The sequence below is a fragment of the Cheilinus undulatus genome, linkage group 14 (assembly GCF_018320785.1).
Source record: "Cheilinus undulatus linkage group 14, ASM1832078v1, whole genome shotgun sequence".
In the NCBI taxonomy this organism is placed as follows: Eukaryota; Metazoa; Chordata; class Actinopteri; order Labriformes; family Labridae; genus Cheilinus; species Cheilinus undulatus.
Window position 1 is genome coordinate 30,921,794 of NC_054878.1, and position 23,048 is coordinate 30,944,841.

A 23,048-nucleotide genomic window follows, 5' to 3' on the forward strand; every position below is an offset into this window, starting at 1 on the left:
AACTGCCATATATGAGCAGTTGTTGCCGTCTGCTAAAAATAGCCCCATTGTTTGGCTCAGCCCGGCCTTGTGTCAGAGCATGCTTGTTGAATCCTGCTGCTTTTATTTCTGTCATGATTGCATCTCTACACTATCTGTCCTCCCTCCGCTTTACATCAGTGACAACAAATGACAATATCTGTTTTCACAAGTCATTTGACAACCTCAGCAGCTCTCTGAACCAATCAAAACTCAGCGTCCCATTACCTCATAACTCTGATATGGAGGAGTGAGTTTAGGCGGGCAGCATGGTTTGATGATTCAGCGTTGGTCACATCCTTGTTGACCCAGTGGAACATCAGATAATGATGAGGCTGTGCTGACTCTGACAGTGGACCCGCCTCTCCCACATCCAGCCAATAAAGATGTTAAAAACAAACATCAGAGCTCTGTGAAGGCAGCATTTAGTTAAGCAGGTTCAGAGGTCAGCATAGCCAATGAAAATTTATAATACAGTAAGGACTTATTCAGTTAAAAGGGCATGAATCTTACTGCATATTAAACCCAGATGAGCCTCATATTTTCAGTGATTCTTTTCATGTATGTATTGATTTTTATTAATCGAGTCTTCCACAAGTTCTAAAGATAAGGACAAACCTTCTTGTGTAAAAAAGATGCTGTGCTTACTAGTTGAAGACACAGCCCAGTCAAAATGTTAACTATTTTTATTGTAATTTGAATCCTCTTGAATACATAGATATTGAAATAATGGGTCTGTCTTTCAGGGCTGGCTTGGCCCCTTATCTCCATTGAAGGCCAGTCTTAATGCTTCAGCATACCAGGACATTTTGGACAATGCTATGCTTCCAAATTTGTGGCAACAGTTTGGGGAAGGCCCTTTTCTATTCCAACATGACTGTACCCCAGTGTACAAAGTAAGGACTGTAAAGACATGGTTCGATGGGTTGTGTGGAAGAATTTGACCGTCCCGCACAGACCTCAACCCCACTAGGCACCTTTGAGTCCCATCTCGGATCAAATAGATGCTGTTCTCAAACTGAAGTTTGCCGATCTTTTCTGTACTGAAAACGACATTATTTTGACTCCAGCACGTGTGGGGTCTGAGTTGTAGCTCCACCACTGGTTGTTGTGACCCCACGCTGTCAACGGAGCGCCTATTCCCGTCTCTGCATCTCTGTTAATGACACCAACTGTGTGTGCGCACATGTGTTGAGTGTAAATAGCCAAACCAGCTGGGATTTTGAAGTAATAGCTGATGTCTGTGGTGGAGCGAGAGTGATTGCGTTTAGGCCTCACGCTGTGGCATCAGTGTGTGTCGTCAGCAGAGGGATGTGTGTTATCCATTAAAGTAAATGGGGGAAAAATCCTACAGCTGAATGTAGGGCAGGGGTCTCAGCGAGGCAGGATGGGGGTTGAGCTCGCTCTTTCTCCATCCTGGAATTTACTCCCAGCCCTCAAAAACCTCTGGATGTTTTCAGACTTTGTCACCATGCAGCTATGTCTCGAGAACGTCACAGCGAAGTTCAAATCTGTGTTGAATTAAAGAATACTGCATGAATGCAGCCCTCTTTGGCACACAGAAGCTCCTGCCAACCACCGGCTCTTTTTCATCCGACAAGCCATGCTGACTGAATAACTTGAGCCTGATGATTTGATTAAGCAATCAGCCCAAGTTTTCCACCATCTCCAGGATTGGAAGTGTGGTTCTCATAACTTTTTTTTGATCTGCATGTGCGTCTCATTCATATAGTTACAAACATCCATTGTTTTGAACTTTTCAGCATGGACAGACTTCCGTCAGTAGCTGTAGATTAGATTAAGTGCCTTTGTAAGACACATGGCAGTTAAGAGACAGTTTAATCATTTTATAATTTCAACTTTTGAATTATTAAATGTTCCTTTAAATCTGTTACACAAGCAAGTACACTTGGTCAGATTTTGTTATGCTCTTTGTGCTTTTGAAACCCCAAAGAATACCACTTCTAGTATTTTGTCATCATCCCATCCATTTAGGCTGAAAGTGCTCTACACACGGGGAAATTAGAGGGCATTAATTGTAAGAAACAATAATCTGGATTTGCGAAGGTTATTAAACCAGCAGGTGCATACTGGATGCCCAGGACCTGTTGGGCTGGTCCAGACTTCAGGAGAGATGGCGCATTGGCCTGGCACATACCGGAACAATGGCCATCCATCAGGAGGCCAGAGCAGTACAGGATACTGCTGTGCCAATCATTTCACCTGGAAAAACAGTCTTGAGGTACTTTCAAGTCCTGAAAGTACTGACAGCATAAAGTTTAAAGCTCACAGAGACAGGGGGCAGTCCTGGATTCAGAGTCTCCATCTAAAGTCTGAAGGAGCAGAGTCAGAAGGGTGCTTTCACATTAGGGGCCCGGTCCCGAATCCGAGTGCACTTCAAGCGTGATTCAAGTGGACTCTGGCTCGGTTCGGATGAGATGTGAATGCAACCGCGCCCGGATATGGGACACCTTTTCACTGCAACAAACACCAAGTGTCTCCTGGGCTTTAACTGAAGAGACGAAGGGGGGCTGAGTCAAGCAGGGCAGGGAAGTAGCCAGTCAGGGTTCACAGTGAGTCCCCTTGAATGCATGGCACTCAAGGCAACGGCCTGTCGTCGAGACCACATTACTGTAAAGAACCAGTAAGAAGACATAATGTGTCCTTAACGGAATATGCTTTAAAGCTGTTCTGTGTTTTTCGAAATCTGCATTGTGGAAGTTATAGTAGCTTTTATAGTTGAAACCTTTTAAAGCAGTAGAGAAGGTTTTGGTTGCACTCTGACATAAAAATGGAACAGAATCAGGAAAAGCCCTAAGCTCAGACCACCAGCCCCCTAATAGAGTTCACATTACCAAACCTCAAACCAGGTCCATTGTGTATACACAGACATGAGTTATTGAGTTAATCATGACCTGTGGCACACACAAATGCTAGAGCAAGTATGTAGACACTTCAGCAACCAGTAATTTTTCTCAGAGGTAGGGGTTGTGTATCATTGGAAGAAGATAAACATGACAAAAATTCCCTTCACACTTACTTTTTGTACTTCGGCTTCCACACAAAACACGTTTGTCTATCTCTCAGTTTGTCAAAGGTGCACAAACTTTCAGACACCCGCTGGTTCTCAATCATTTGCTGTCAGCTGGTTGCTGTTAGAGTGTAACGCTGGGGGTCGCAGGGAGGAAAAAAAGCAGAAGGGAGGGAGAGGAGGAATGCAATCTCAACACCTTCAGCTCCTGCCCTATTCACCTTGCATGTTATTCTGCAGGAATGCCATTAGCTAAGTGAAAAATGTGTATGTGCGCGTGTGGGTGGATGGATGTTGTTGTGAATGCAAGCAGGCAGATGTCTATCTGCATGTCTGTGTGACGTCTGAGTAAGAGCTAAAAAGGAATAAAATGCTTCTTCTGCAGTCTAAGAGAGTCCATAAATGTTGAGTTTTGAGTGCTGCCTTTTGTGTATGTATCAAGTGGGTCTCAGACAGGGCTTTAATGTTGTAGATTAAGAAGGCTCTTGCTGTGCGCTGATTGAAACCAGACGCTTTGCTCAGATTTGTTACACACATGCAGAGACACCAGCAGTGTTTCAGTGAGCCTTTAAAATCTTCTTTTTCATAAATGCTAAAAATGTGCTTTTAGCTGAAAATTACCACCTGAAGCAGGATGCACACTACAACATACAAAAGTCAGTTCAGGCCTGATTCCCACCTTTGGCGAAACACAACAAAGTCATGTTTTTTGATGGTTTTTGTTCATCAGATCTGCTTTGAGGCACACTTACTGAAGACCATAAATATCAAACATCTTCAATATTTGCAAGGACGATTTGCTTTTGAGGAGGGGGTAACCCAGAGGACAGCCAGCCCGTGCTCTGTGGGCTGTCATGTGACATGAAATAATAGCCAATTGGGGAGTGATTTGACTCATGAAGAAGGCAAAACAATGCAGCTCCATCCTGTGTTAAAAAAATGAAGCTGATATGAAAGTGCTCACTGCAGAAGCCTTGAGAGGGGTCTAGCTGTAGACCAATAGTCTCTGACTGCCACTCTCACAGACCGTTCATCTGAGACGCTGCATATCTCAGGAAAGAAGTTGCATAATTCACCAAAAGAATATATATGCAGTTTAAGATAAAAAAGATCAACTTTGTTCATAAACAAAGTTTGTCAGTTGCATTCATTAATTAACCACAGTGAGCATTAATAAATAAAATAAAGATAAAAGGTCAGGGGTCTAATCTTGGATTAAATTATGTATAGAGCTGTTTGAGAAGTAGTTAAACGAATGGTGGCTCACTGTGTTAGATTAAGTTAAAGCTAACATAGCTATGCTATATATATAACTGACGTTACTACATAAGAGAAGTAGCTAAGTTAGCTTTAGAAACATGAGCTTCAGCAAATGTTGCTACAGCGAGGAACATAGATAATGTATCAACATAGATTGCATAACTGCCTTTTCAGCTTAGATTTAGCTATGTTTGCTACATAGCAGCTAAGTAGATATGTAGCTTACTTAGCTGCTTTGTGGGCCTAGCTATAGCTATGTAAGGGATGCAGCTACTTTAATTACAATAACTGTGTAGCTACTTTAGCTACAATAACTACGTAGCTTCTTTAGCTACGTTGCTCTGTTATTTACTTAGCTTATGCAGCTCACAGAGCTGGTCAGCTTTCTTATTTGTTACCTTTACCCTTACCCTGACCTTAAACAGAAGTTTAATCCAATTTCATTTTGAAATTTTTCATGTGTATTTCTGTTCTGATATAAGCAGCTCCTCAGTTGAATGGTCTGTGAGAGTGGTTGCAGAGATGAACGGTCTGCAGCCAGACTGTATTGGGAGCAGAAGTCTCGTACCACACCTGTTCCACTAAGCTGTCTGTGAGTTAAGAAGCAATGGTGGACGTATTTACATCACTGTGGCTGCAGGAAGACGCTTTATTAGCTTACTGTGTTGAAGGGGACGATGAAGTGTGAGATCAAGTTGGGGAATTTGCCCCTACTTTGGAGGGCACATTTTAAGAGGGATACATCAAAGTCTGTTCAAGTCTCCTTCAAATGTCCTCTTCTTTCCCTGGTCAACAAAAGATCCATGTAGTTTAATTGTAATTGACCCGACTTATCCTAAGATTCACCAGCTGCAGATTCAAACTGGCTATGTAATGCAACTTTAAATGTAGCTATTTGTCAACTTAACCAAATAGCTACCAGTACAAAGGGCTGTCTCTATTACCATGTGATGACTGCTTATGTTTGAAAAAGAAGGGGTTAGCATTAAAAAATTAATGTCGTTGCAATTCACTAATTTTAATAATTGTTGACTGATTGTCGTTTATTATGAATTTAAGATTTAAAAAAACCTTCAAATGTGGACCAGGCTTAACACACTACATGTTCTGTAATCTTGCTGAAGCAATTAATGCTTTAGCTACATGCACCATTTTCCAGTTGAACATCTGACTTGAAACTGAGATTCAGATCTTAAATTAGATGCAGACATTTCCCGTATCCTGTTAAAGACTCAATTTAAAGTTCTTCATAGTTTCGTCATACAGTTTCATGATTACACAGTAAATATCCACTGAAACAGACTTGGGTCAAGTTGCACATAATACTTGACTTTGGCTTCACCCTGGATGGAGTATCATTTAGAAGAGGTTCGCCGCATTAAAACAGCTTAGAGTGCACCACAGGAAAGTCATACTGTAGATTAAACTGTCGTCTTACAGACAGATTTTGGAGAGCTAAAGCAGACCAAGCTTTAAAACAACTAAACAATCTCCAAATTATTTACCCCCCACGAGCCCCCTGTATAAACTTCTAAAGGTTAAAATCTGGTCAAATTGCTGGCCCAGCTCTGATCTCATCTCAGATTTAGTGTGGTTTAATATTTCATTATATCCGCTCTGGCTTACAGAGAGCTTTGTCCCAACTGCATTGGTCAGCACATGAACCAAACGCACACATAGACACACTGTGGCCCGCAGTGAAAACAAAGCAGGGCTCTGCCAGTGTAAACACAGGCATTGTTATGGGCACTCTTTCCCGCCTCGTATCTTCGCTCCCCGTGGCGGTCCAGAGCTTAGAGAGGTACAGAGCTGGAGACGGTCCAGTTTGGGAGAGTTATGTTTAGAACTATAAGGATTCATTTGCAATGCGTTTATATGACCACGCCATCATAACCCAGGCTGTACAGTGTGATTTATGTGCTCGGGTTTCTCTCCCTTGCACTCCTTTTTCTCTCTTTTACTGGTTCACGTTTTACTGCTTGGCTCTTGAACTGCGGTTTGTGGCCGTTTGCTTCGAGAAGTTGCTGCTTTTTGGTGATTATTTTTAGAAAAGCAGCAGCAGCTAGTTTACTGTACAGTACCCTCATGTCAAAAATGAAGGACAGAAGAAAAACAAGACAGGAGAAATGGACAATGACAGCTGCATATGTATGGAAGCCATAAGCAGACATTTATTATCCATTTTTCCCCTCAAGATCAAAACTTACCTTTTATCTCCAGACCTGCAAAAGCAAAAACAAAGATACAAACAGGCTTAGTTAGTGTGGGCATTGCTGGCATTGCATGTCATGGTGCAGCAAATACAGTGGAGATCAGATTGGATAAGATATACTTGAATATCCCCATAGGGAACTTTGTTTTGGACTCTGTCCTGCAGTTACAAAATCAATATGATACATGAATACAGATCATTAACAACATACACTATTTGGACAAAAGTATACAGATCTTCATAGTCCCGAGAAAAAGAGATCAAAATGTCAAAATGGTTAAACTAGCTTGTTTATTTAGAGATAATGAGAAGAAGAACCTACCTTTCTGTTGCTGATAAGAAACAAGCATCATATCAAAGTAAAAAAGCACATGTTGGGTAGTTAAAATCTTAAAAAATACGCTGAAATCCCTTAAAATCACTTGAAAACTGAGTCAAAAGCATGAGGTAGCCCTGGTTGCAACAGAGCAGCACCACCAGAAGTACTCTCGTCTCACTTGTGTGTCTTGTTCAGAGTTTTTCTCTACCATCAGCCGCACTGTCTGTTGCAGAAATGCCCCAAGTAATGCATAACTCCATCTACCAGCTCCCAACAGTGTGGCCCCACTAGACATTTCCAAGACAAGCAGAGAGATTTGCTACAAAAGCTCTACCAACCTCCGCTGCATACACTGTTTTGATTTGAGGACTCTGATTAGTAAAAATTACTTAAAATTGTGTTTAATTGAAGTCTTTTGGCCTTTTCAAAGAGCATTCATACTTTATGGCCTATATAGCATTAGATTTTTTGAAGAATAGATATTGTGATGTTTATAAAGCATGTTGCACTGTTTATTCATGCACATGCCCCAGTCAGCACATGCATGTGCTCTATGTATGTGCACGTATCAATAAGTAAGCATGTGTGGGTGCATCTTAATTATAAGCTCCTTAATTTTAATAAATGTGTGTTAAAAGAGTGTGCATGTGTATCACATCACAGCATCTCTCAGCTGTGACCCTGGGCCACATGTGCAGCCAATTAGAGCCAATCAGAAGGCTGTAATCAGGGCGTGGTGTGGGGACGGTGGCAGTGGGGGAGTTTTAAGATCTGTGATTAGTGTGTCAGTCTAATGAGGAAGGACGTGGGGAGAAAGGCAGAGAAATTCTTAATTTCTCAGCCTTTCCCGCCTCCACATGTCGGGAGCTGTGTTTATTTACTTTGTGCCAACCAGACCTCCGGAAAAAGGGGGTTTCACATTCTTGGTTTTTTTATCCTATTTAAAAGACAGATTGGTGCGGTTTGCCACATGAGGTGTTGCTGTTACACAGATGTGAGGTAATATGTTTCTACAGCTGGCTGCTTACCTGACACCATATGAACACAATACATGCAGTCCAGATCAGAAATCATTTGCTACCTCTAATAGACTGGCATCAAACTCAAAGTCTGAAACCAGTTTCAGAGGAGTTGGTTGAAGTCTGAGAGTCTCAGTAAGCTCTGCAGTAAGATAGCCCCACAAACATCTGCCACAGCCAAGCAACATCTGCTGAGCATGGCTCTTTCTCTTTGGTTGATTGAAAGTAGACAAAAATATTTGAATTTGAAAGTACAAGTATTTGACTTTTCATAAACAGTTTTTGAGTTAAGTGCTCATGTTGCTATGTGTTATAGATGTGCTCTACAGAAACACTCGAACCTTAACAAGAGTTTTCAGGTAAACATGTGTTTGCATTTCTTTCGTGTGTTAAACTTTGCAACAGTGCCCTGACATGCTGGTTTTCTGTAGTTAGTCCAGTTCAAGTAGTCATTTACAGAATGTTCAATGCAAATGTTAACATTGATACATTGCATGGATGAACAAAACTTGGCTTAGCTACCCTATCGCTAATCATACTACAAAGTTCATCCACTGCTAATGTATTTTATCTTTTTTTTTCTTTTTTGGCACAACAGATTTAGAACTAGAGGTAACTACACTTAAGGACAAAGTATCTGGCTGCATGACCCTTAGACCAACAGGGACTGCAATGACATTATTTTCAAATCTCAAGTGTTTGCAAATAGAGACATGGCTCGGTGCTTGATGTTTGACACCTGTGGCAACAGGTCTGATTGAAACACTTAAATTCGATAATTAATAGGTGTGGTTAAATACTTTTGTCCATATTCTATTTCCATGTAGATGAAGTTGCAATTCTAAAAGTGCCTGTGGCTTTTTATATGTTTTTTATGAAGCTCACTAAAGTACAGGGGTGGAAAAATGAAGTCATTGAGTAATGATCACAGAGTTTAATGGAAATTGGAGGTTTGGATAATCACTTTAAAAGTTGATGCCCCCCTTAAGAATTCAATTCATGAAAACTCAAAGCTGATAATTAACAATTAACATATTAGCAGATATGTCTCCAGCTTGGGTTATTGTCTTTCAGGGCGGTCTAGCAGCTAACTAGCCTTGTTGGAAGATGACAGTTCAGGATATCATTTGCAAGATCCATTTTATTCCCATTTATACGTCATGCTTTTTGAAGAGGGCTGACTTGTTAGCAGCATTTTCTTTCATCACTGCATGATTTCTATCTGTACCGTCAGTCTCATAAAGGGAAATATTGTATTTCATCAGGCAGTCTAAAGTACCTCCATCAGTTAAATGTTCATACTCAGTCTTTTAATCATTGCTTACAATAGGAAACTTGTTGTAATAGATCCAGGTCATTAATAGTCCTCAGTGGAGTGCAGCGTTGTGAGGTCTGCTTCCTGCTCTTTGATTGACTTTTGGAATTCTGCCAAAATCCGTTTCTGGAAATTTGATCAGCGTGTTTATTCATCGGCCCTTAAACAAACTATCCATTTTTACCAGAATCACATGTCATAGTTTTACTATTAGTGAGCACTGATGTCAGCAGAACCACGCCGACCATTATTGGTCCCCGCTGATGTGTTTGTGCAGAGCAATGGAAACGTAAGAGTGGCCAATAGACGGACAGACAGACGGTCATGTGTAGAGCTTTAAATCATGTCTGATCTGACGGAGCAGACACACGCAGTGACCGGAGCGTGGCCCGGCCTCCAAAAACCACATGTGAGCGGGCAGGAATGTGTAGCCCACTGCACTGTGGGTTTGTGAGTGGGGGGGAAAGAGTGCAGACTCCCCCCTGACTCACAGGACACTGTGAGGTTGGGGGATGTGAAGGGGTGAAGAGGGGGGCGGCATAACTTTCGGGAATCAGAGTGCAAGGTCAGGAGGAGTGTGTGAATCACGCCTGTTTACAACTGTCTGGTTCATACACCGCTCCATGAAATCCCATCACATTATAACACTGGCCTTAGGTTTTCACCAGGCCCATTTAAGCTTGTATTAAATGCTTTGAGATGTTCGGGACTAAAGGAGAAAGGGGATGCTCCTTTAGGGGTTGAATTCCTTCAACAAATTAAAATCAAATCAATAAGACACAGATGATATAAAATACATGAATGAATATAAAAAATGAGTTATTATATTACTGTGGGAAATGTTTCCTCTAGAATATTAATAAAAGTGGAGTTAAAACCATCAATCAGTCAACAATTACTAAATTGCAACTTTCTTAACAACTAATTAAATGTTGAAGTTATTTCTCAAGCAAAAATGCCATAAATCAATTTGTTCCATCCTCTTATTTATTTATATTTTCTCAATGATCTATACAGGAAACTTTTGGTTTGGGTTTTGGACTGCTGGTTTTACATAATCATGTCTCTGGCTTTGAGAAACTGCAACAGGATGGAAATAAATTGCAAGTTTCAGCCCAAGTCCCAGAATATAGCCTTAGGAAAACTGTTATAATTATCTAAATGGGGAAATGATCAGATGTTAGCCAATAATTTTGCATGGAAAAATGTTTTTTTCATAATGAAGCCTCTAATTTGGATTTTTGATGAGGAGCTGTGGTGTTTAGCAGTAAATTCAGCAAAATTAGGTTTATATGGTGACTTCCTCTACATGAATGTGCTTTCATAAAGGATGTATCGATGCCTCACAGTACAATAAAAATGGTACGGATGAGGGATATTTGAGTCACTTGGACAGAGGACATATTTCATTATGTTGCAACCACTTATTTTTGCAAGCCTTTTGTAATCCTTAATTTTCAGTGTCATTGAACAGGAAGTGATGATAGTTTAACTGCCTCTGTTTCCTTCTTCTACTCCTTTTTAACACAAGTTATCAGTAGATATTAGGCAATTATGATCGAAATCTTCACAAACTACAAGATTCATGCAGCTTGTATTTTATGTCAACATTATTGGCTTTAATAAAATGAACTTATTTTGCCTTGAATACCCTGTTTTATTTAAATCTCCTGCAATTGCTACAGTGCCTATAAACAGGAATCACCCCCTTGGATGTTTTTTTCCCTTTAACTGATTTTATGAATCAATCATGGTCAATATAATTCGGCTTTTTGACAGAAATGTACCAAAAAGTGAAAATTGATTTCTACAAAGTAATGTTAATTAAAGAAAAAGATGTAAGGTAAAATAGGTGACTGCATAAATATTGATTCCCTTTAAAGTGACTGAACTAATTCAACAGAGCCAGCCAACTGGTGCGAGTAGTCTCACAATTTGTGAAAAGGGATCACCTGAGTGCAGTGAATGTGTCTCATGTGATTGTAGTATAAAGATACCTGTGTCTGGAAGGCGTAGTCACTGGTTGAGCAGTATTACTGGCTACCATTACACCATGAAGACAAAAGAACACTCCAGGCAACTCAGAGAAAAGGTGAAGGAATGTATAAGTCAGGGGATAGTAGATCCAAAAACATAGCCTAGGCAATGAACATCCACTGGAGTTAAGTTTAATCCATCATCAAGAAATGGAAAGAATATGGCACATGTGTGAATCTGCCTGGATCAGGCTGTCCTCACAAACTGAGTGACCGTGTAAGAAGAAACTAGTAAGAGAGACCACCAAGTCACCTATGACTAATCTAAAGGGGTTACAAGCTTCAACAGCTGAGATAGGAGAGACTCTGGCTATAAAAACGGTTACCCTTGCTCTTCACCAGTCAAAGCTTTATGGAAGAGTGGCAAAGAGAAAGCCACTGTTGAAGAAAACTCTGGTTATCTCCACTATAATTCGCCAGAAGGCGTGTCGGAGACTCCACGGAGAAGTGGGAGAGGGTTCTTTGGTCTGAGGAGATCAAAATGGTTGTTTTTGGCCATCAGACAAGACGATATGTTTGGCGGACAGCAAACACTGCACATCACCACAAACACACCATCCCCCAACCAGCACAGTGGTAGCAGCATAATGCTGTGGGTATGCTTCTCAGCAGCCAACTCTGGAAGGCTTGTAAAGGTAGAAGATAACATGAATGTGGCAAAATATAGGAAAAATCCTGGAGGATAATTTTATTCAGTCTGAAAGAGAACTACAGCTTTGGAGAAGATTTATTTTCCAGCAAGACAATGACTCAAAGCACACAGCGAAAGCTACACAGAAATTGTTGAAAACAACAAGGGGAGTGGCTGAGTTAAAGCCCAGACCTCATTCCAGTAGAGAATTTGCACAGACAGACTCAGTGCTGTGATGACAGCCAAAGGTGCATCTACTAAATACCGACTTTAAGGGGATGAATATTATGCTGTCACTTATTATACGTTACATACTTTAGTATGATTTACATTACTTACTAGAACTCTGTTTTCGCTTTCACATTAAACATTTTTTTTGTCAAACAGCCAAATTATATTGAACATGATTGAGTTATAAAGTCAATCATAAAACATCTAAGAGCATGAATACTTTTTATAGGCACTGTATGAGAACAAAGAATTTCTTTATCAGCTAGAAATCCATTCATATTTTTTTACAAGTGGAGTAGAACAAAAACAGAGAAGAAACAACACGGCAAATAAATACAAGCACTGAAGCTGATACAGTGTGTGCTGCAGTGTGGTAATACCTGGATAATATTTGGGATTTACAACTTTATTTCTCAATTAGCACAAAAAACATGATGCTTTTAAAATTACAGCCACCGTAGCAGTGCAAAAACAGTAAACACATCTCATCAATAAAAGAGACACCAGAACAGTTACAATTAGCTATAAGATGAGTCTAATTTGAAATGACTAGAATGAAAGAAAAGAAAAAAACTGCCTGTAAAGTATAGAGACTAAAGACAGATATTACTTATTATTATTCAGTACTATAATTCAAATATGTCTGCCTCTATGCAGGAGTAAAACAGAAATGATCTACACCTTAAGTTTCATATCATCTAATTCTTATGTATGTCTCTCTTTGATTCCTTCCCCCCTCTTCCCCTCTTTTCCTCCCCCTTTTCTTCTTCTTTGAAGTCCCAAAGAAATTGCTCCAGGAGCAGGGACCCAGACCGCCGGTGTTCTCCCCTCCACCCAGCGCCCATGACCCCAACATAGTGGGAGACAGCCCTCCTGAGGGGAGCTCCGTCAAAAGCCCTGACTCTGTTCCAGGTGAGCCAAACGACAGCAAACACATACGCTTTTTCACTCTCCTGCCTCCCATGAAGTGCAGTTAACACTGAGCAGTCCCGAGGCCTCCCAGGCATCAGGAGAAACAGTAAGTCAGGCCTAAAGTCAGGGCATATATGTGTGTATATTTAAAGTCACATGAGTTCAACTGTTTCCATATGTAGTGGACTCAGTTTGGACCATTTATGATGATTGGTTTTAAAAATATACTGCTGTCCAACAGCCACTTATACGTGCCCACAGTCTGTTATACGGTCAAACTCCCATAGAGAGAGAGACAGAGACAGAACAATGAAATGAAAGAGTGAAAATAAGGAGACGCCAGCGAGGAAGGAAACTTCAACAAAGCTTTTATTCATGAGGGAAGGTGGCCTGCTTCCAGCACGCTAAGCTCTCTGCTCGTTTACCAGCTCGCTGCTAATTAGGAGGCCAGACGGATGGATGAGGAGGCGAGAGAGGGAGCAGAGAGGAGATGACTGCTGGAGCACTGACAGGTCAACATGCACGAGTGGCTTCACTTCCTGCTCCGGCTTCATCCTGACAAATCTGTTTCAACCTCTGATGTTCCGATAGGGGGTGAACAATCAAAAGATGAGGCATGGGGGTGGAATATGAAGGCGGAACAAGAAATGTTTTACTGTAAACATTCTCTAAGTATCCTGCAGTCATTCCACCTTCATTTCTCTGAAGATTTTTCAATTAGTTGAGGGAAGGATGTGAGGAATTAGATTTCATTGTTGCGTTTCATGAAAGCTGAAGTGAGAAACATAAAAATGTTGGAGGAAAAACTTTGGCATCTCCATTAAATAGCTCATATCACTCAGACAAGCCCCTCCAACCACGACGCACCAAACATACTCACCAATCATTGACTGTCTGTTCCACCCAGCTGGTTATGTTTGATTCAGAGGACAGAAACAGTGGAAAAGAACACGAAACTTATCAGTAACCTACAATAATCAGAGGGATTTCTACAAAGTAATGTCAATAAAACAAAATATGTAAGGTAAAATAAATGATTGCAGAAATATTCACACCCTTTAAAGTGACTGACCTAATTCAGCAGAGGTTCAGCCTGGAGATCACCTGAGCGCAGTGAATGTGTCTCAAGTGATCATAGTATAGATACACCTGTGTCTGGAAGATCCAGTCACTGGTTAATCAGTATTCCTGGCTACCATTACACCATGAAGACAAAAGAACACTCCAAGCAGCTCAGGGAAGTTCTTGAAAAGTATAAGTCAGGGGATGGATCATAAAAAAATCCCAGGGCAGTGAACATCCCCTGAGTTCAGTTAAATCCATCATCAAGAAAGGAAGGAATTTGGCACGTGTAGATCTGCCTAGATCAGGCCGTCCTCACAAACTGAGTGACCATGCAAGAAGGAGACTAGTGAGAGAGACAGGCCACTAAAACAGCTGTCACTACTCTGGGGGACTAACAAGCTATAGCAGCTGAGATGGGAAAGACTGCATAAAATAACTATTGCCTGGGTTCTTCACCAATCAAAGCTTTCTGTGTGAGTAGCAAAGAGGAAGCCTCAACTCAGCTAGAGTTCATCGAAAGGCTTGTGGGAGACTCCATGGAGAAGTGGGAGGGAGTTCTTTGGACTGAGGAGATCAAAATGGTGCTTTTTGGCCATCAGACAAGACTCTATGTTTGTTGGACATCAAACACCGCACACTACCAGAAACACATCATCCCCACTGTGAAGCATGGTGGTGGAAGCACCATGCTGTGAGGATGCTTCTCAGCAGCCAGCCCTGGAAGGCTTTTAAATGAAACGTAGAGGGTAATATGTATGTGGAAAAATAACTGAATTAAATCAACATTACTTTGTAGAAATCTGTTGTCATCCATTTTTCACTTTGCTGTCAACCTTCAAAAGAGGTTGACAGCAATTTGAAGAAACTGACCTACTCTAGATACAAGTTAGTTTGAATATAGTGATTTACCTGTTGAATATCTTCTTCATTAGTCTTATGTGCTTTTAACTTTGGTGTTTTTAATGCTGCATCACCCTGAGACTATTATGTGCAAGCTAGGTTTTTGTGTTTTTCATAGAATTACTTGGGATTTAACAAATAACTTTCACCTGAATTTGTCATGCTCTAAGAATTCTCTCTAACAGCCATCATGTTCCTTCCCATCATTACATGTTCTGTGTTTTTAAGCACTGTGAGTGTTTCTGTTGACGATTTGCCTGCCTGTTTTTTTGCGTTTTTAAAGGAGAGATTGTGGTCTGATGGTTGACTGTTACCTGATGTTTACTTCCCCCTCAGCAGTGGGTCCAGGTGGAAACATTTACCTCCTCAGAGAGCGATTCCAGTCTAAACTGCATTTATCAGATAAAGTGAGCCTGACACACCTTAGACACTCTGCAATTTGAGGTCATCAGTGTGTGTGACAGTTCACCAAAACATGCTTACACACTGTGACTGAAAAATCAAGCATGTAAACACGGCTTTAAACTCAGCATGTAAGCCCCTAACTGGCTGGTATTGCTGACAGCAGCCACTGTGTATTTAACTTGTGCTTTATTGGAGAGGAGCTCACTCTGATCAGGGAGACTGGATCTGGTATTTCATGTGTATCAGAACGTTTTCACATTTAGTTGCTACATCCCGGTCAGTTACAGTGCTATGAAAACGTATTTGCTATCTTCCTGATTTCTTACATTTTTACAATCATCAAACAGATATTAAAATTAGATAAAGACACCTGATTCAATTATTAAGAGAAAAAAGCCATCCAAACCTACTGGTCCCTATGTGAAAAAGTAATTACCCCCTAAACCTAATAACAGGTTGTGCCACCATTGGCAGCAACAACTGCAAGCAAGCATTTGCAATAACTGGCATTAAGTCTTTCACATTGCTGTGGAGGAATTTAAGCCAGCTCTTCTTTGCATAATTTTTAAACTCAGCCCCATTGGAGGGTTTTCAAGCATGAACACCCCGTTAAAGTCATGCCACAGGATCTCAATCGGATCTAAGTTTGAACTTTGACTAGGACACTCCAAAACCTTCCTTTTGTTTTTAAGCCATTCAGAGGTGGGTCTGCTGTTGTGTTTCGGATAATTGTCCTGCTGCATAACTCAATTGGGATTAAGTTTGAGGTCAAAAACTAATGGCCGGACAGAATTCATGGTTCCATCATTTACAGCAAGTGGTCCTGGTCCTGGGGGAGCAAAGCCAAACCATCACTCTGCCACCACTGTGTTCGACTGTTGGTATGATGTTCTTTTTATGAAATGCTGTTAATAACATCAGATCTTATGAGACGTACACCTTACAAGAAGTTTAACTTTTGTCTTATCAGTTCATAGAATATTTTCCCAGAAATCCTGGGGTCATCAGATGTTTTTTGGCAAATGTGAGAGAAGCCTTTGTGTTCCTCTTGGTTAGCAGTGGTTTTGGCATTGGAACTCTCTCATGCATGTCATTTTTGCCCAGTGTCTTTCTTGTAGTTGAATCATGAACTCTGACCTTAACTGAGTCAAGTGAGGGCTGTAGGTCTTTAGATGTTCTTGTCTTTTGGGACCTCCTGGATGAGTAGATAATGTGCTCTTGGAGTAATTTTGGTTGGTGGCCAATACAGGGAGGTTCACCATTTTTCCAAGTTTTCTCCATTTGTGGATAATAGCTCTCATAAAGTCCCAAAACCTTAGAAATGGCTTTGTAACCCTTTCCAGTATGATCGATGTTAATGACTGTGTTTCTCATCTGTTTTTGAATTTCTTTAGCTTGCAGCAGGGTCTGCTGCTTTTTTAGATCTTTTTGCCTTCTTCACTTTGTCAGACAGATTCTATTTAAGGGATTTCTTGATTCAACGGGTCTGGCAGTAATCAGGCTTGGGTTTGGCTTGTAAAATTGAATTGAGCTTTCCAAAAACTGTCATTAATCTCACTTAATTCATGATTTGACAAGGGAGACAATTACTTTTTCACATCAGGCCAGGTAGGTTTTGTTGGCTTTTTTTTCCCTTAATTGAAATCATCATGTAGAAACTTCCTTTGTCTGATATCAAAGTTGGCTTTAGCTATCTGGTGTTATATGCTCCTGCAGCATTTGTATTGCACTGCCAGTGCAGCCTTAATAATTTGAAGTTCAAAATAAATGTTACAAAATGAAGGGGGAAACTGCAAACAGGTCCACTTTTAGGCAAAAACATGAACCCCCGTTCCACAAGGCTGGCTTTGGGCCTGGGATAAGAGCACTGAACTGAATGTTTGTTTATTTAGCTTTAGGGTTGAGTTTTTTTCACTGGGGTATTACTTTCTCACAGAGCTAAAGTCAGAGAAGTAACGCTTATACACTCCTTCAGGTTTAATTAGAGGTTTCTGCACACTGAAATGAAAGCAATCAAATAGATGTGCACTCCTTCATCTCTACTTCTGCACACACAACACATCGTGCTGCATGTTAACACTTTAAGGAGCCATGCTGGGATGAAAAATCCAGAGAGGCAGAAAACAGTTGTTCCCCGTCTATAAATAGTTTTCTGACATTTCAGAGGGAGCTTGTTGAGAAGTTGCCAGAGCGCAAACTTTTCCCATATGTATCTCTGTTTCTTAATGATCTGAGTCAGAATGAATTGTACAGAAGCGGATGTCTTATCTCCTGAATCATACATCTCCCTCTGTACATGTGTTTCTTTTTTGTATGAGGCATCTTTTCTGAAAAAGCATATCTCCTAAAATCGAAACCGCACAGAGCTGAAGGGGGATGATTCAGTGGGCTGAATGCTGTAGTCACAGTTCCTCAGAGACGATACATCGTCCTTTTACTGTAAATGACCTTAACAATGACGACATGATCCTGTTGTATATGTGAGAATGAAACACACTACACAGATGTTGATCTGAACAGCGTGCTTGATTGGTAACTATGAATAAAACTTTCTTAAAACATCCCTGGATAACAAATATGAGATATGGAAGTGCTAAATAAATAAACTACACACATTCTTTAGGAGTTTTTAGTGCTAGTCTTTAGTCTTTAGTGCTTTGTTATCACCGAATGGAAATTTTGGCACCATGGTTAGATGAGCAGCAGCGTTACAAACGTGACCCGTTTAGAGTTGTAAAACCTTTCGCCTCTGCTCTGTTATCTCATGCAGATAGGAAGAAGATCAGGGAGACGAATCCAAACGAGGAAAAGTTTCCACGACCCACAGGAGGAGAAGGTGGAGAAGGAGGAAGTCCCCAACGGCCCCCAGACATGAATCCAATCATCAACTCCACCTCTAGCGCCAACATGGCCCTCATCAGCAACGCACTGGCAGCCTACACTTACATATCAGGTGGGGTAACAGTCACAAACTCTACTGCACACCTGATCTACTGTATGTCTTATCATTATTAAACCATTATACGGTTTTTAGTGCATGCTTCCATGTGTGTGGCATGCTATCTTTTCGGGTAATGCCCTCCCCATTTCCTTTTTCCTGGGACTGAATAGGTGAGTAAATGTGGGCCAAAGGAATGCGGATGTGAGATAACGTTCACATACACACACCCACCTACACACACACACACACACACACCCCCACACACACACACACACACACACACACACTGCACTCACTGTCAGTCACCTGTTTCAGCCAACTGCTGCTACAGTTTAAAAACTTCCTGCTTTATTACCTCAAATTAACTTGAACAAACAGTTTATGCAAAGTGAAACGCATTAGTCAAACAGTCAAATATACATAGCTGACAGATGCTGTCAGGTGTAATTGAAACTTAAGGTATATGAGATATAAAGGTAACTAAACTCAGCCTTAAACTTGTTCCAGGTTTTTTTTTTTTTTTTGTTATACTTTTAAGCTTCCTTTGAATTTTATGAGCAGTATGAATTGAATGCTTGATACTGTTGAATATAGTACAACAGGAAGATCAGATAAGGTGATTTAATTGAATTAGAAATATAACATTACAGCAGTTAGCTTTCTTTTGGTGCAAGGGTCGAATGATAAACTGAAACATATAGATAGCTTTTCACTTGAACACTTGAAGACATTTTGTGGTACTTTTAATTTGATACTTTAAAAATATGTCAAAGAATTTTCTTTAAAGTTTTAAGGAATTTATGAGGATTTTGGAAGGGAAAATTTCCAAGAAATTTAAAACCTGTAATGGAAATATTGTTGATGCTTGGTCTTCGCAAGTCCTTTTGGACCATCATCAAAATGACTCCAGCATACCTCTCTGAATGACAGACACAATTTCTTATTGACTGAAGACCACCAACAACTGACCAACTGGCCAACACACAGCCAAAACATCTGCTCTGAAATGTACCCAGTGCTGTATTTTCTGCAGTCCTGCAGGACCTTAATGAGATTTGTGGTCGTCAGTTTTGGTCAAAACTAAGTCCTGTTAAAAGATGAGGCTGGGGTTTTAAAACTTATCAGGTCCTACTGATCCCAAATAAGTGGGAAAAACTAAAAATGCATTAGAAACAAAAGCTCGGGCCTCAGGGAGATAAATATCTCATGTAACACTTCTAGTGTTGGGACTAGGACATATAAACACGGTCATTTCTCTTAGACAAGTCAGTGAGGCTAGCTTCAGTCATCTCAGTGTGTGATTGTTTTCTCTGAGTGGTTTTCTTTTTGGTTTTGTTTTTATAGTTGTAACAGTACATTACATACAAAAGAGAAGCCCATTATATTTAAGGGTTGACAGAAGTTGAGAGACATCTGGGCTAAACTAAGAACCCAAGCATGATCGCGAACAAATGAGCTTTACACCTGCAGCCAGTGTTGGTTACAGTACATGAGTGTTGGAGCAGAAACTTTTCTAGCAGATCTGAACGGATCGAAGGAAAGCAAATGAGATCAGTTGCAGAGATCTGATTGAATGTTTGACAAGTTTTAAGGGAAAAAACATCAACTAAACATCTTCTATTTTCGCCCCCATTTCAGACCACCCAGAGAGGGCCGCGCTCTTCTTTGTCTGCGGCGTCTGTCTGGGCCTCTTCCTCACGCTCTTCGCCCTGGTGGTCCAGATCTCCTGTCGTACCGACTGCCAGCCCCGCCAGCGACCTCCCGCCAAAAAACGAGCCCGACCCACTGACTCTTCTTCCGATTCCAGCGACTCAGACTCAGACTGGGACACCACCTCGGATCTGTCGGCACGGAGGCACCGGCGGTTCGAACGCACACTTAACATGAATGTGTTCACGTCAGCAGAGGAGCTGGAAAGGGCGCAGAGGCTTGAAGAAAGGGAGAGGATCATACGGGAGATCTGGATGAACGGACAGCCAGACATTCCCGGGACACGGAGCCTTAACAGGTATTACTAAAGACCGTGAAAGGACTTGAATTAACTTTAGGACGCACTTGGCCCTTATGAAGCTTAACGAGCCAGCATTTGAAAGCAACTGTGGACTCACTTCATTGAGACTTTTGCAGACTTGAAGAAAGCTGGTTTGCATATTCCTCTGGGTATCATAAGCTGTAAAGGAATAAGCTCCCTCTCTGCATGCTAAGTTCGCCTCTTAGCCGCTCTCTTTCTTCCGGAAGCGAAGGGTGAAAGGCTACACCGCCTTGCCTGTGACCTCAGCACGCCTTTTTTGAAGTGAGGATTTATGGGTAAATCGCGTTAGACACACACAGGCCTGCAGAGACTGTGTGGTGTCTGAAGAACGAGGCCAGATGAGTTTGTTTCTGCTGCAGAAACCTGCAAAACTTCATTTTCTGCTCAGCAACCTCCAGTATTCACGTGTGGACTTTTCAAAATAAAAGCATTAAACGTGTACTGGGCAGAGGGACAATCTAAGACAATCTTTAAGAAAAACTATGCTGCCTTTTGAACTGTCACAAAACCAAAAGATATTTTTATCGGGGAAATTCATCTCAGCCCTTATGAAATCTATTTTATAATATTTAATAGTTTATTGATGTTGTGTATTTTTGTTCCCAAGTATGGTTTGTTGTATGAGATATTTTTATACTTACTGCGAAGGTTTGTCTGGCACCTCAGGGATGCAATCCTAGTGTTTCTGTATTTGGTTGATGTATTTTGCTTCCTAAAAAGGGGATCAGCCCATTTAAACAGTGATGTCTGCATTAAAAGAAAAGAATTAGATCTATCATATAAAGAGCCTCAAAGAGGTTTTAATGATTCAAGCTTATTTTTGATACACCATGTTTAATTCACAGTGCAGTGCCTTTTCCAGCTGTTAACTTGCTTTTGTCAATAGTGCAGCTGGTCAGATGATTTATCAATCCAGGATTTTTCTTTTCATATATGTATGCCAAACATTAAATCTATTCAGAAGATGCCTATTTTGTACTGTAAAAATGTCCAAGAATTCATTTTTAAGTCCTACATTGTGTAAATTTGAGTTTTGTGTCAATTGTGCTTTTGTTTTAAAGGTCCAAGAGCTAAACCAGATGCTTATTTCAGTAATCTGAAGAAGGAACCAGCACTGAAAAAGTATACATACAAAGTGAGTTTCATAGATCATGATACCAGTTTAATAAATAAGCTATCATAAATCCAGTTCTGTATGTGCTGCCCTGGGTTCAAGTGTAGAAATAACACTAGTTAAAAAGAGGCTTGCTATTTTCCTGACTGAGAGTTTAAATGAGAGTACACAGGACATATTAGGGTCATCCATATATAGCTTTTACAAAGTCCGTTTTAAATGTTTTCAAATTTTATTGGAATTCAATTGTGACAATAGCTGGTAAAGTGAGACCAAAATATGACTCCTGTGCTTGGAATAAACTGTGTTCAACAATAAATAATCTACTCTGTTTGGGTTTATTTTTCATATTCCCTCATTTGTGATTTTGAATAATCATGATTGCTGACTGCTATGTGTCCTAGGCAAGGCCACCATTAAGGGGGGATAAAGGAAAAAGGTTTCTGGGGCCAGCAATATGGGAGCCCATGGAGGTCATCAAAATCATGGTCTACAGTAAAGTTAAGCTATGATAACCATATTTTATTTTTAACCTAAATTATAACCAAGTGGCAGAAATGAGTTTAAAGGTCACATATTATGCAAAATACACTTTTTCAGGCTTTTCTAGCAAAAATATGTGCCCTGGCCTGTCCACAATCCCCCCAAGAATCAGAACCCCCCCCCCCCCAACCTTGCATAGCAGATGGATATGCCCGTTTCCGTGTTTCTCACTGGCAAATCCAGCTTGCAAAGCTCCCATCTGAACCATTTGGGCTCGGTTAGAAAGTGACAGGACCAAACAGTGATGAGGGATGGTACTTTCATGCGCGGCGGAGTCGTGACGTATGCAAGCAGCAGCAAGAGACTGGTGCAATTATGGCGGAAGACATCAGTGTGGATCCTGCTAAAGCGCCAGTTTTATCAGAACTTGACGAAATTTCTTCGTTAAAGGAAGAACAAAGAACTGCACTGAGTTGTTTTCTTTTCAAAAATGACAAGTCGTGTACTGACATGTCTACAGTTGACATGGTTCGCATTATGCAGTTCCCTGTGGAGTTTAGCCCTAGGTAGGGGCGCAGCTCAATAGCGGCTAAGTTACGTGTTTTGTTTCTATGATTGGCCTGTAAAGATGTGACAAACAGAACGTTCATCCAATCACACTGTTTTTTTTAAAGCCTCTGCCCTTTCCTGAATGCTGTGTATGAGGGTTTTTTATAGAAGGATGTGTGAACCAAATCCATCTGGTGTGCCAGGTTAGAACCCAACCCCCCTTTCAGAAAATATGTGCTAAAAAAGGCCGTTCTCAGATTTCCCCTAATGATGTCATGTGGGGAGTTAGCACTGCCCCCAGGTTCAGTTGGCCCTCCCCACTTGGAAAAAAGTTCAGTCCTCTCCTGATCCTTCTCTTCTGCAGTTGAGAGGGGGACCAGGAGAGCCACATCCATTAAGCCACATCCATTTCCTGAGAGGGGCAGAGTCAGGGGTGGAGTCAGACAGCTCATTTACTTTTAAAGCCACAGAAACAGCTTGCTCTGAGCAGGGCTGAAACAGAGGGTTTTTTAGACATGAAACAGTCCAATACTGGAGTGTTTTTTCAGCAACAAACTTCCCAGGCATGTTTTTGA

General features: G+C 40.9%; 1 protein-coding gene across 2 annotated transcripts in view; it reads left to right on the forward strand.

Annotated features, from left to right (window-relative positions):
• Positions 1-21,754, forward strand: part of LOC121521960 (protein eva-1 homolog A) — a 142,059-nt gene extending 120,305 nt beyond the window's left edge. For both annotated transcript variants that reach the window (XM_041806178.1, XM_041806179.1), the window contains 3 exons: positions 12,850-12,984; positions 18,125-18,307; positions 19,934-21,754. In XM_041806178.1, the coding sequence (XP_041662112.1) occupies positions 12,850-12,984; positions 18,125-18,307; positions 19,934-20,313 (698 nt within the window). In that variant the 3' untranslated portion in view covers positions 20,314-21,754. The remainder of the gene's footprint in view (positions 1-12,849; positions 12,985-18,124; positions 18,308-19,933) is intronic.
• The last annotated feature ends 1,294 nt before the right edge of the window (positions 21,755-23,048 follow it).